Here is a 13,471-nt window from a genome sequence, read left to right as displayed (position 1 = left end):
CCCCCCCAGAGCCCCCCACCCCTTCTGCCGCCCCACAGCCCCAAACCCCGTCTGCCGCCCCACAGCCCCAAACCCCATCTACCCACCCACTGCTCCACACCCCATCTGTCACTCACTACTCCTAACCCCCCCTCTATCCCCACCCCATCTACCCCTGCCCCATCTACACCCACTGCCCCCAAGCCTCCCTCTAACCCCCACTTCCCCCCACCCTGTCTGCCACCCCACTGCCCCACACCCCGTCTGCCCCCCACTGCGCCAAACCCCATCTGCGCCCCACTGCCCCCCACCCCGTCTGGCCCCCCCAGCCCCACTCCCCGCCTGCCACCCCACTGCGCCACTCTCTGTCTACCGCTCACTACTCCTACCCCCCTCAATCCCCAGCCTATCTAACCCCGCACAGCCCATCTACCCCTGCCCCACCTACACCCACTGCCCCCAAGCCTCCCTCTACCCCCCCCACTGCCCCACACCCCGTCCCATTTACCCCACATCCCCCACCCCATCTATCCCCTGACCCCCCACATCCCATCCACCCCACCTGCCCCATCTACCCCCCGCCCCGTGGAGCCCCCCAGGCCCTGCCCCACCGAACCCGCAGCCCCGGGAGGGGGGTAGCTCCGCCCCTTCCAGCCCGACGCTCCTCGCCCCCCCCCGTTACCAGGATAAACTCCCCGTCTCCATAGAGACGCCCCGCCCCCTCCCGCCAGCTCGGCCCCTTAAAGGGGAAGAGACCAGAAGGTGCCCGTACCCCCTCCCGCGAAGGGGAGGGGTGCGGTGGGGAGAGCAGGGGGCGGGGCAGAGTCCCAGCGGGACACGCGCTGCAGAGGGGGAGGGGGCGCAGGGAGCGGGGCTGGGCGAGGCTAGGGGGCCGGGCTAGGGGAGGGGGGGCGCAGGGGGCGGGGCTCGCAGTGGGGGCGGGGCGCGGGGAGTACAGGAGGCGGGGCTAGGGGAGGGGGTACAGGGGGCGGGTCTCGCAGCGGGGCGGGGGGTGCAGCGGGCGGGGCTAGGGGAGGGCGTACCGGGGGCGGGGCTCGCAGCGGGGCAGGGGGCACAGGGAGCGGGGCTCGCAGCGGGGGAGGGGGCGCGGGGAGTGCAGGAGGCGGGGCTAGGGGAGGGGGTACCGGGGGCGGGGCTCGCAGTGGGGGAGGGGTGGCGGGGGCGCAGCGGGCGCAGCTGGCGGGGGCGGGGCTCGCCGTGGGGGAGGGGCGCGGGGGGCACAGCTGGTGGGGTGGGAGCTCGCCCGGCCCGGCGGGACTCGCAGCGCGCTGCCCGGCGGAGCGGCCCCTGGAGCCATGCGGCCCCTGCTGCTGCTGCTGCTGGCGGCGGCGCTGCCGGGCGAGGAGGCGGCGGCGGCGGCGGGCCCGGCGGCGCCCTGCGAGGCGGGCGGCAGGCGCTACTCGGCGGGCGAGCGGTTCGTGCCGCCGGGCGAGCCCTGCAGCCGCTGCGAGTGCACGGCCCGGGGTCCCGCCTGCGCCCGAGCCCCCTGCCCGGCCCTGCCGCCCGCCTGCATCCACGTGAGCCGCTACCCGGCCGCCTGCTGCCCCCGCTGCGAGCGCGTCGGCTGCGAGCACCGCGGCCGCGTCTACGGGCTGGGCCAGCGCTTCCAGGTGCGCCCCGGCCGGGCACCGGCGGAGCTGCCCGGGGGGTGGATGGTGGGCACTGAGTGGGGCTGGGCACCGGGGGGTGGGCACTGAGCAGGGTAGGGGATGGATGCTGGGCATTGGGGGGTGGACACTGAACAGGGTGGGGGGGTGGATGCTGGGCATTGGGGGGTGGGCACTGGGGGGTGGAGGCTGGGCACTGGGGGTGGGCACTGAGCAGGGCTGGGCACTGGGGGGTGGGCACTGAACAGGGTGGGGGTGGATGCTGGGCATTGGGTGGGCACTGGGGGGTGGAGGCTGGGCACTGGGGGTGGGCACTGAGCGGGGTGGGGGGTGGAGGCTGGGCACTGGGGGTGGGCACTGAGCAGGGTGGGGGGGTGGATGCTGGGCACTGGGGGTGGGCACTGAGCGGGGTGGGGGGTGGAGGCTGGGCACTGAGGGTGGGCACTGAGCAGGGTGGGGGGTGGAGGCTGGGCACTGGGGGATGGATGCTGGGCACCGGGGGTGGGCACTGAGCAGGGGGCAGGGCTGGTTGGGGGGCACTGAAGGGGCAGGACGGGATGGGGCTGGGTGCAGGGCTGGCCAGTGTTGGGCTGCTCGGGAGGTGGCAGTGGGTGGGTGCCAGGCATCAGGGTGGGGATGGGCACTGGGCAGGGGGATTTGCTGCAGTCTGGGGCCAGGGTCTGCAGGCTTGTGCCATTGCCAAGGGGCTGGTGAAAAGGCACTGGGGCAGCGCCAGAGCACGACCTGGGTCAGTGGAAGGGCTGGTGGGTCCAGCTGAGAGCCAGGACTCCTCTGGGTTCTGTTCTGGGCTCGCGGGTTGGGGGGGATCCGGTGTGGGGAGCGGGGGAGCTGGGTCCGGCTGTCTGTGCCTGTGACCCCATCCCGGAGCCGACGGTGCGAAGCGCCGGGGCTGGCGGAGCGGCACTGATGTGACTGTGCAGGGGATTATATCGGAGCTGAGTCAGTCTGATCCCTGTCCCTGGGGCACTGGTGGGGTCTGGCCGAGGGCCCAACCCTGCTCTGGCCTGTCGGGAGCAAGGGGAGGCAGGACCCCGCTGGCCTACTCCTGCCAGGGGGATCCTTGGGCCGGCCAGAGCCAGGGAGGGGTTGGTGTCCAGGTGTCCCCAGGCTCCTATGGCCAGTGCCCATCTCCTCCAGGCTCAGCGTGCCCCGGGGCAGGGCCCCTCCTGCTGCCACGTTTCCTCTGCTGCCCAGATGTGCCACGGGGCACGTCCGAAACAGCCTGGCCTGGGAGTCAGAGCAGCTCCAGCCACCACCTCAGTTCTGGGCCCAGCGGGCTCTGACTACAGGGGTGCTGGAGCCAGGGTGCTGCCCGGGCTCTGGGGACTCCCGGCTTGGGGGCATGGAGAATGGGGAACAGAGACTTCCCCTGGAGCAGGCACCGGTTCTCATTCAGCCCCAGGGTGGGGGAACTGGCTGGCTCATGGGGTCGTTCCCATCTTGGGCTCCCACCTCCCCTTGTGGGATCGCTGCCCGGCCCAGGCCATCACCCCTCCGCGGGTGGGTGACCCCAGGGTCAAAGCCTGTCCCTGGGCCTGGCAGTGAGGACGGGGCCTGACTGCTGCTCGAGCATTGGCACAGGAGGGACCAGGGATCCCAGAGCACATGTGGGTTTGTGCCCCCTCGGCTGGGCCACCCGGCTGGGAACAGGACTGGTGGATTTCAGAGCGGGACCAAGGGGGGCACTGAGGGTGTTGGGAGCCGGGCACGTGGGGGGGCAGCCCTGTACCCCCAGTGAGGGAGCGGGGAGGATGCCCCCCTGGGGCCGGCCCACCTCTGACCCACGGCCCCTTGTCCCCAGCCCTCGGAGTGTGAGCAGTGCACCTGTGACCCGGACGGCATCGCTCGCTGCCTTGTGGCCGACTGCGCCCCCCCGCCCTGCGTCAACGCCGTCTACGAGACGGGCCAGTGCTGCCCCACGTGCCAGGATGGTGAGCATGGGGGAGGGGCTTTGGCTTGGGAGAAGGGGGTGCGACGGCCCCGGGGCGGGGGCATTTGCAGCCCCCCCCCCGAGAGGCAGGGAGTGGTGCAATCACGGTGGGGCCCTGGGCAAGGGTGGGGGAGGGGAGAGGTGCTCAGCTGTGGGGCGGAGAATGAGACGGGAGGGGAAGGGGAAGGCAAAGCCTGAAGTTTGGGGAATGGCCCTGGGTGGGGCTGGACAGGGCCCCTGGGGACACTGGGCTCTGCACTGCTGGGGGAGGCTGGCTGGAGGCTCCCGTGGCAGCCGGGCGGGCGGTACCAGGAGCCGCCCGGCCATGCCCACTGCTGACCGGAGCCCCGCACTCCCCCAGGTCCCAACTGCTACGCGGACAGGAGCCGGACGCGCGTCATCCCCGCCGGAGAGGTCGTCTGGGTGGAGCCCTGCACCCGGTGCCGCTGCCACGACGGCCAGGACGCAGGCTACTGGGAGGGCAACCGGGTGGCCAAGTGCGAACTGCTCCGCAACTGCGGCCCGCTGGACCGGCGCAACTCCTGAGCGCCCCCCTCCAGCTGGGCTGCAGAGCCCCTCCCCCCAACCCCATCCCCCACCTCCGGCTGGGCTGCGGAGCCCCTCCCCCCAACCCCATCCCCCACTTCCCGCTGGGCTGCGGAGCTCTGCCCCCTCCCCTCCCCCACCTCCGGCTGGGCTGCAGAGCCCCGCTGGGCCAGAGCCCCACCCGCACCCCTCCCCCACCTCCTGCTGGGCCGCAGAGCCCCCCCCACCTCCACCCCTCTCCCCCCCGCTGGGCCGCAGAGGCCCCCCCCCAATTCCCGCTGGGCCACAGAGCCCCGCCCCCCCTCCTGCTGGGTCCCTTGGGCCACAGAGCGCCCCCAGCTGCACCACTGACCCCTTCCCAGCCATGCCACTAGTCTCCTCTGGACCATGAGCCCCTTCCTAGCCCCATGGCTGGACCCCAGGCTCTTCCCCATCGCCCCCCAGCTGGGCTGCAGCAGGGGGCCCCCTCCCCAGCTCCAGCGCCTGCCCCCCTCAGCCCTGGTCAGGCTCCCTCTGGAGTCGTCCCCCCCCCACCCCCCCGCCGTGTGGCTGCGAGCCCTGTGGCAGCAAACCCACCCACCCCAGCCACAGCCCCTGCTGGGTGGGCTCCCAGAGCAGTGCCCCCGTGGGGTCGGGGCTACCCACACCAGCAGGGTAGACAGGGGGCACCCCAGTCTCCCCCCCCTGCAGTGCAACATCCACCTCCCACCCTCAGCCTTGTTGGGAGGACCCTGAAACCCAGCCCTAACTCGGGGAGCCCTCAGGGAGTCGGACAGAGGCTCCCGCGTGGACAGCCCTAAGCCACTGGCAATAAAGCTCCTTCTGGGTATGACTCCCTCTGGCTTCTTCCCGCCGGGACCTGCCCCCATCCTGGGACAGGGGGGCTTGGCTGGCTCTCAAATCCTGGGGTCCCCCAGCTCTGCCAGCAGGTAGGGGCTCGACAGGGCTGCAGGATTGGCCCCAGCACCCCAGGGGCCCAGGTCCGGAGAAATACTCTGCCCCCTGCCCCAGGCCTGCCCCCCAAATCCATAACCCAGGCTCTGAGTTTTTGCAACTTTATTAAATACAAAAGTCTGGTCGCTGGGACCAAAGGCTGCATTCAGGATACGCTCAAAACAGGTCAAACATTCAAATATACAAAAGTCAGCGGTGCCCCTGGCCTGGGCATGCTGCCTGCTGCCTTCCCTGCCCCCCCCCCCGGTGTCCAGAGGGGAGGGGGCCCACTCACCACACCGAGGCACTGGTTTTTTCTCATCGCTCCAGGAGAGGGCTGGGCTCAGAACTGGGGGGAGCAGTGCAGGGGAGGGGGTGTGGCAGGGTGCTGTGCCCCCCCACTCCCTGGCAGTGGAGGTGGTACTGGTTCCTTGCCCCCTGGCAGTGTTCTCGCACGCATCACGCTTGGGGCCCGGCTGGGGCAGTCAGCAAGGGATGGGGCTGGGGGGTGGACAGGTTAAGCTGTACATGGAGCTTGACGCCGGAGCAATGGCCCTGGGCGGGGGAGAGAGGGAGGGAACCCCGCAGGGCTCTGCCCACCACCAGCTCCTGCCCTCCAGGGCGGGCAGTGCCCATCCCCACCAAGGAGCCTTCCCCTTCCTAGGGCACCAGGCAAACTAGTTCTAGAGATAGCGGCCGCCTCCTGCCAAGGCCCCGGCCCCAGAGAAGAGCTGGGCTGGAATGTTCTGTGCTGTAAAAGGGCCCTTGGGTGGGTGCAGCAGCAGGCACGGCTGGAATCGGCAGGCAGGGGAGGTGCAGGACTGCTTGACAGGCAGCACCAGGGGACAGCGTGCAAGGGGCTGGGCCCCCGCCCACAGCTGGGGAGATCCACAGAGTCTCTGACCTTCCTTTCACCAACAGCCGTTTTGGTGTGTCTACCGCCCCAGGCTCCGAGACACCTTGCCCCGCTAATTGGAGCAGCCGCTCGGGGGGGCTGCAGGGAGGGAATGGGGCAGACAAGGGCTCCCCCGATTCTGAAACCTGCAGCGCGGCCCTCAGGCAGGGCCAGGATGGGAATAGTCCCTTTGAAGCCCCCCGGGATACAGTACATCCACACACACAGCCGCAGTGTGCAGGAGGGGCCAGCCCCTGAGTCCCTGGCAGGGGGGAAACTGAGGCACAAAGGGGGGCAGAGCTGAGACTAGGACCCAGGTGTCCTGGCCTGGGCTCTAAGCACTAGCTGACACGGCCGAGGAAGACAGCGAGAGGGGCTGCGTCTGTGCTCAGAGCCCTGTGCCCCACTAGGAGCAAGGCAGGAGGGGGAGCAGGTGGCAGGGAGCCGCACTGGCCCCTCTCCCAGCCACGCTCCCCCCCGGGAGCCCTGCGAGCGCCCACAGAATGAGCCCTGGCCCAGCTGGAGCTGAACCCGCGGGGCACAGAGCCCCTGCTGCCGCTGGCCCAGACTGAGCCAGTCAGGGCAATGGGGTGACACGCCCGGCCCAGGACCACAGCGCAGAGCATCCCCGCCCCAGGGAAGCTGCAGCTCAGTCCTTGGCTCTCCTCGTAAAGGGGGGGGGGGGGAGCTCGTTAGCCAGAGCCTGAAGCTCCCCCAGCCCCTGGCTGGGGCCATTTTGGATAGTGGGGGGCTGCTGCGTTGTCCCCGGCCTGCGGGGCAGGGCTAACCGCCACGCGGTGAGGGGGGATTCTGGGGTGCAGCCACGTCCAGAAGGCAGACAGAGTGGGCCGAACACGTCCTGGTTCGATCCGCACCCCCGGGCCACGGCGAGGCTCCTCTGCATCCAGCCCGCCCAGGGCACAGAGCCTCCCCTGCCAGGGCACGGCCAGCCCTGCACTCCAGCCTCATGCTCCCGTGGGCCGGGGGAAGGTGCTAGCCCCGGGCCGGGCGTGGGGGCGGCTTGCCGATGTCCACCGTGATGTTCGTGTACATGGGCCAGCGCGTCACCTCCACCAGCCGATACTGCAGGGAACTGATGCCGTCCCGTTTCATCGTCACCTTGGTGTTCTGGATCTTGGTGAACCTGGCCGAGGTGCAGAGAGGTGTGAGCGGGCGCAGAGCTGAGCTCTCCCCTGGCCAGCAGTAGCCCCGGAGGGCAGTGAGGCACAGCCCTGGGTGGCCCTTGGGGCTGCGGTCCCTGCCTGGCAGTGCCAGCCCAGTACTGCACAGGCTGGCTTCCCTCTCCCCCAGCCAGAGAGCACCGTGTGTGCAAAGGGAGCAGGGAAACTGAGGCACAGAGAAAGGGGGGGGTGCCTCTTCAAGGCCACACTGTGAGTCAGTGGCAGAGAAGGGAAGAGAACCCAGGCGTCCTGGCTCCCAGCACCACACCCCAGGGTTTACTCAGCAGCTGTCCCCACCATCTGCTGCCTGCTGAGGTGCCCATCTGGAGGCTCCCCCCGCCCCACTCCAGCAGCCTCAGCCTAGGGGGTGGGGTGGGCTCTTGGATGGTATGGGGGGGGGAGCTTTCCTAGGCAGGCTTCCCCCGGGCAGTGCCAAGCCACGGAGTCCAGGCAACACATGGGGCACTGGAGGTGGTGACCAGCTGTGGGGCTCGGGGCGGGCCGGGCCGGGGTCTCACCTCTGTGGGTTGGGCTCGTTGTGTTTGTCGCGCTCATGTTTGATCATGCGGTACCTCCCGATGTGGCCGCTGGGACGCGACACCTTCATGCCGTTCAGAGAGATCCTGGGGACAGAGCGAGCCGAGCTGGCAAGAGCGGCACATCGCTTGGGCCAGCTGGGATCTGGCACCAGCCCCGGAGGGCCCAGCCCTCTGCCATCGCTGCAAGCAGCAAAGGGATTGGGCCCCTCTGCCCCCCCCAGCCTGACAGCGACTGGCATGAGCCCCTCTGCCACAGGGCCTGTGCCCGCCCCACCGCCCGCCCCCACGGGAAGCAGGCCCAGCTGGCACCTGCCGCTCCGAGCATGACTGGGGAGCGGAGCAAGGGCAGGCCAAAGCCAGAGGCTCCTGTCTGCTCAGGGCCCACCTGCACCACCACTGGGACGCCAGCAGGGGGCAGTCAGAGCCAGGGCCCGGGAGCAGGACTGCACCGCTGAGCGGGGTGACGCCAGGGACTCTACTATCAGTACTAAAAAGCGGCTGCGCACTGGGGAGTTCAAGGCCTGGCTCCTTGTGTAATTTACACCATCAGGGAAACCCCTCAGCTTCTGAGGTCAGCTCCAGCTCCAGCTCCAGCACCGCGCTGGGAACTAGCCAGACCAGGGCTTCCGCCTCTCGCTCGGCCGGGTCAGCGCAGTCGCTGCCGAAAAGCCTTTGCCACTAGCCCTTTGGGTGCCAGGTTGTCTGGCAGGTGCAGAGGAAACTCCCCCCGCCCCCTCCAGCAGGAAAGCTTCCTCAAGGAGAGCTGCCAACCCCGTGCACAAGGGACGGCGCCAGATGGTCCAAGGTGGGCAGGCACCTAAAGAGGAAGCCAGGTGGCTAGGGGGGATTTCAAGAGCACCTGAGCAGGTGAGCTGGATTTCATGGGCGTCGGGCACTTCACCTAACCCTGCTTCCAAAGTCCCACTAGCCACCTAGCTGCACCTTTAGGCTCCTAAATCCCTTTGGAGCCTGGCCCCTGGGGAGCATAAACAATCTCAACTCAGTAACTACAGCTCGCCCGCCCTTGCTTTAACACAGCCCAGTTCAACGCCAAACACGGTCTGACGGGCTTCTTTCTTCTGGGGTCTCCAGCCACCAGGGTGGGTTTCAAGTTTTAACTGACCTCCAATTTCCATCCAAATCCAGCTTGACCCCAAGCCAGGAGTAAAACGTCCCCACTGAGCAAACCAGAGCCGTGTCCCTCCCCGGGCCCAAGGGACGAGTACATGCACACTGAGCGAGGGAATTGCTGAAATCAGCGCCCAGACAGCAGCCCCGGGCCGAGCGGGAGGCGCTCTGGGGTTACAAAGCCACGGGGTGCTGGCACCCCACCAATGAACAAAGAACTAACACGGACCAATGCAAACCACGACTGAACTCAGGGATTTCAATCAACCTGCCCTGCTGCCGAGTGGCTCCAGGAGCGAGGCCGAGCCACCTGGAGCCAGCCACTGCGGGGAGCTGCTGGCCCAGGGAATGGGACTCACCCAGCCCCCAACCACTCCCTGATCGATCCAGGCCAGGCACTGCCCTGCTCCATGCCCAGCCCGGCCCCAACACAGCCCCTCTCCCCATGTGCCCCCCATCCCAGCTGTGTCTCAGACCTGGCACCACACGTTGGCTTTGTCCCGTGGCAGCACTCGGTCACATCTCCACCTCGACGGCATCTATGTGGCCACGGAGGCTGCAAGTCCCACAAAAGCCGGCAAAGCGCCAGGGCAGCGAGAGCAGCTCAGGGGCAGATCCCGCACCGGGACCAGAGACGCCGCCGGAGCGCGCCCAGCTGGGCTTGACCAGCCCCTCCCAAGGTAGGGCCAGGGGACCCCACAGCTGCTCCCAGCGGGCAGCCTGGGGAAGCACAACCAGGCCAGCTACCCCACAGCTGCAGAGACCCCCTGGGGCAGGGCAGGGCACAGCAGCGTGACTCAGCCGTGCCACACCACCGAGGGCACGGGCACTGCCAGGCAGCTCAGTGGGGCTCGCTGTGCCGGGCACACCGGGCTGGCTGCACCGCTGGCTCCTCTCCCAGGCAGTGGGACAGACAGAGGCTGCAGAGACGGCGACTCCCTTCCACCCCCCCGGAACTGAGCACTCCGCCCCCCAAGTGCGGCACACAGGCCCTGCTGGCGGAGGCGAACGGGCAGCTGGAGTGGCAGCGAGCGGCAAGCCGAATGTCAGGCAGGACCCAGGATCCCTCACCCTGCTCAGCCCATTCCATGGGGCCACACTTCCCCAGCCAGCCCTGTCCATCCCGAGTCCGGCCGCAGGGGGGCAGAGCGCCGACGTCCGTGGGTGGGGCTGCCTGGGAGCCTGACCGATGGGAGGTGCTTTGTGGGGCAGGTGCCTGTTTCAGGGCCTGACGGTTGGACTCTGGGCCCTCCAGCCACAGTGGAGGGCTGGGCTCTGGGCTGGCACAGCAGCACTGGGGGGCTCACCCACCGGTTAAAGATGTCGTCGTCCTCGCCTCCCCAGCCCCAGTACTCGTTGGGGAAGCCGTTGATCTTCAGGAACTGGGACCTGCTCAGGCCTGAGACGCCCCCGAAGTAACCAGCGTATGGCAGCCTGCAGGGACAAGCAGCAGCCGGCGTCAGCGCGGGCACGGGCAGGCCAAGGGGGAGCCGGGGACCGTGCTCTCTTCCCCCCGGGGCACTCTCTGGGTTCTGCTCTCGCTCAGGAAGGGGGCCAGGCTCCCAGGCACCGAGAGCCTACAAGGAAAGCTGCTGCCAGCCCCCATCTCCCTCTCCCCCCATGGCCCGGTTCTCTGCCAATTGGCACCCCGTGCCCCTCTGCGATGCCCAGCATGGCACCTCCCCCACCCACTCCCACATCTCTGCCCTACTGCCTCCATGCTCCCCGCAGCCCCAGGGCACACGCCACCCCTCCCACTGAACCTCCCTCCCAGAGAGCCACCTCCTTGCCCGCCGAGCCGGGGCCCAGCACACTGGGCCAGGGCTGGCTCGCTCCGTGGCAGGTACCCGCCCTGGCGTCCAACCCCTGCCAGCTCCACCCGCGGCCCCGCCGGCACTCGCCTGAAGCTGAACTTGTCCATGGCGATGGCGAAGTGCCGCGGCTGCTCGTAGCACCGGTACAGGTTGCGGTCGTCCATGGGGACCAGGTCCACATCGCTGAAGATGAAGCAGTCGTAGTCGTCCTCGTCCTTCAGGGCCTCCAGGAAGCCCACGTTGAGCAGCTTGGCCCGGTTGAAGGTATCCTCGCCGTACTGTGCAGGGGTGGGGGGGACAAGTGTCGGAGGGGGGCTCCCAGGCCAGCGCCAGCCGCCCGTCCCCCCGGCACTACTGCCCTACACACTGACGCTTAGCCCAGCTGTACAGACAGCCCCGCCCCACCAGCCCCCGAGCACCCCACTCTGCCGCCCCCTTTCTGCACGCCGGGAGCAGGGCAAGCAGAGCCCCGGGGGAGGGCAGCCGGCCCCAGCACCCCAAGATCGTGCTGTCCCGCCAGGGAGAGGCGCTAGAATGGCCCTTCCTGGAGGGAGGCAGCCAGTGAGTAGTGACAGGAAAGGGCCCTCTGCCACCGGCCCTGCCCATGGGCCATGCCCAGTCACTTCTGGGCAGCAGCCTCGTGTCCCCGGCTCGCCCTGCTTGGCTGGAGACACCGTAACCCTGGGCACTGTCAGAGGGGCTGCGGGTCAGGATAGAGGGGCACCGGTTGGGCTGTGAGCAGAGCCAGGCCTCAAATCCGTCCGACAGGCCAGTAGGTCTCGGCATCACGCCCGACGCCAGCTGGGGCCCCCTCTCGTCGGCAGCTGCAGGGCCAGGGAGCCCGTGGGCCAGAGGGCTCTCTGGGCTAGCTGCCACGTGAGCCGCCCCGGGCAAACAGGTCCATTTAGCGCAGTTCACCCCAGGGGCACCCCTGGAACCCAGCCAGGAAGGGAGCCGAGCCAGCCGGGGGCACAGAAGAGCAGCCACGCGGTCTGCCCTGGGCTCAGCCGGCCGGGTGCACAGAGCCAGCCCGGCCATGAGTCCAATACGCCACGCACACGCCAGACTGCAGGGCCCTCCTCGGGCGGGGCAGTGAGTCTGCCGGGGCTCAGTCTCCCGCTGGGAATGGGAGACCCCTGAGCTGGGCCCTTGGCACCTGGGGGAGGGGCTGTTATCCTGCCCCCAGGCCCTCACCTGGTTGATGATGTAGATGCCGTAGGCGACCTTCTGCCGGCGCAGGATGGGGTGCAGGTAGTGCAGCCAGTAGCGCAGGTGGTGCTCCCGGTGGCGGAAGGGGATGAGGATGGCGACCTTCTGGCGGGGCTGGCAGTCCAGGGGCACGTACTTGCCGCCCTCCCGCACGTCTGGGTTCTCCCGCTGCACCCGCTCCATGCTCATGGGCGAGCTGAACTCGATGAGGAGCCGGCCAACTGCGGGGGGTTGGGGGAGCCGGTTACCAGGCGCCCCACCACAGCCCCTGGGAGCAAGGGGCAGGGCTCACCAGCAAGAGGGGGCGCTGTGACCCAGCTCTGCCCGTGCCCTCAGTCCTGACCCACAGCCCCTGGCACCCCCGCCCTGGGCTCCCCACCCAGGACTGGCAGTGCCCCGGGGGTCGGGTGCAGTCACTTCTGATGGGGCAACCCCTCCCATCGGCTCAGGCGCCACACAGGCTGGGAGCAGTCAGCTCTGACCCCCTGAACCTATGTACACTGAGCCCGGCCCAGCAGCTCCCAGCCCCCAGCCCAGCCAGTTCCCAGCCTGCCCCCCGGCCCAGCCCGTCCCCGGCTGCTCCCCGCCCCAGCCCTGGCCTGCCCCTGCCCCAGCCCCAGCCCCAGCCCAGCCAGCTCCCCGCCCCAGCCCTGGCCTGCCCCTGCCCCTGCCCCAGCCCAGCCAGCTCCCCGCCCCAGCCCTGGCCTGCCCCTGCCCCAGCCCAGCCAGCTCCCCGCCCCAGCCCTGGCCTGCCCCTGCCCCAGCCCAGCCAGCTCCCCGCCCCAGCCTTGGCCTGCCCCTGCCCCAGCCCCAGCCCAGCCAGCTCCCCGGCCCAGCCCGTCCCCGGCAGCTCCCCGCCTCAGCCCTGGCCTGCCCCTGCCCCTGCCCCAGCCCCAGCCCAGCCAGCTCCCCGCCCCAGCCCTGGCCCACCCTCGACCCAGCAGCTCCCCAGCCCCAGCCGCTCACCTAAGCCAGGCGGCACCTCCTGGCAGGGCGGTAAGGGCTTCTCGGTGCCAGAGTGGTTGGCGCTGGAGGCTGGGTCAGCGCCAGCCGGCCCACAGCTGGGGGCGGTGCCGTTGGGCCGGGAGGAGTTGGAGGACTGGGCCCGGGAGGAGTTCCTGCCGTTGAAGCGGCTGAAGAAGTCCAGGTGCTGGGCATAGACGTCGAAGTAGAGAATCATAATGATGACGAAGTGCAGCAGGCACAGCAGCAACACGGCCTTGCAGATCCTCTCCAGGGTCACCCCCAGGAGCAGCCTGGTCATCTTCCGGGCGCTGGCGGGCGGGCATGTGCGCCGAGCTCCGGGGCGGTTCCCGGTTCCCGGTTCCCCGCTCCTGCCCAGGGGACACCAACAGTCAGGACAAGGCCCCCGCACCCCACCCAGGCCTGGGAGAGGTCGGGTCCCCGCGTGTCCTGTGGACACATCCAGCCACGCCGACTCCAGCTGCTTGTCACTCCCCAGCCCCATGCTGGTCTCCCCCAGCCAAGTGGCCCCAATGCCCTGCAGGCCCCCCCAAGCCGTCTGCCCCGACATGCCCAGCCCCCTCCTGGGGCACAGAAAACTAGGTTTGTTGCCCCCACGCGGAGAGAAAAGCCCAGCTCCCCGGAGCTCCCGATCCCTCCCGTTCCCAGCCAGACCCGCGCCAGGAACCCATCACTTAACACAGA

General features: G+C 69.4%; 2 protein-coding genes across 2 annotated transcripts; one reads left to right on the top strand and one right to left on the bottom strand.

The window, feature by feature from the left end:
• The first annotated feature begins 1,295 nt into the window (after positions 1-1,295).
• On the top strand, positions 1,296-4,104 carry LOC135882366 (von Willebrand factor C domain-containing protein 2-like). The gene is made up of 3 exons (XM_065409262.1): positions 1,296-1,610; positions 3,430-3,559; positions 3,920-4,104. Exons 1-3 carry the CDS (start codon positions 1,296-1,298, stop codon positions 4,102-4,104), a joined length of 630 nt encoding a protein of 209 aa, XP_065265334.1.
• A 2,821-nt stretch (positions 4,105-6,925) lies between these two features.
• Positions 6,926-13,082, bottom strand: B4GALT2 (beta-1,4-galactosyltransferase 2). The gene is made up of 6 exons (XM_065409364.1): positions 12,770-13,082; positions 11,789-12,024; positions 10,682-10,872; positions 10,092-10,214; positions 7,632-7,736; positions 6,926-7,076 (listed from the first exon to the last, which is right to left on the bottom strand). The coding sequence occupies exons 1-6, from the start codon at positions 13,065-13,067 to the stop codon at positions 6,926-6,928; spliced, it is 1,104 nt and encodes a 367-aa protein (XP_065265436.1). The 5' UTR covers positions 13,068-13,082.
• Positions 13,083-13,471: the final 389 nt, after the last annotated feature.

This window comes from Emys orbicularis, chromosome 8, assembly GCF_028017835.1.
Source record: "Emys orbicularis isolate rEmyOrb1 chromosome 8, rEmyOrb1.hap1, whole genome shotgun sequence".
In the NCBI taxonomy this organism is placed as follows: domain Eukaryota; kingdom Metazoa; phylum Chordata; order Testudines; family Emydidae; genus Emys; species Emys orbicularis.
The sequence above is the reverse complement of the archived record's forward strand: the minus strand, read 5'-3'. Positions and strand labels throughout refer to the sequence as shown.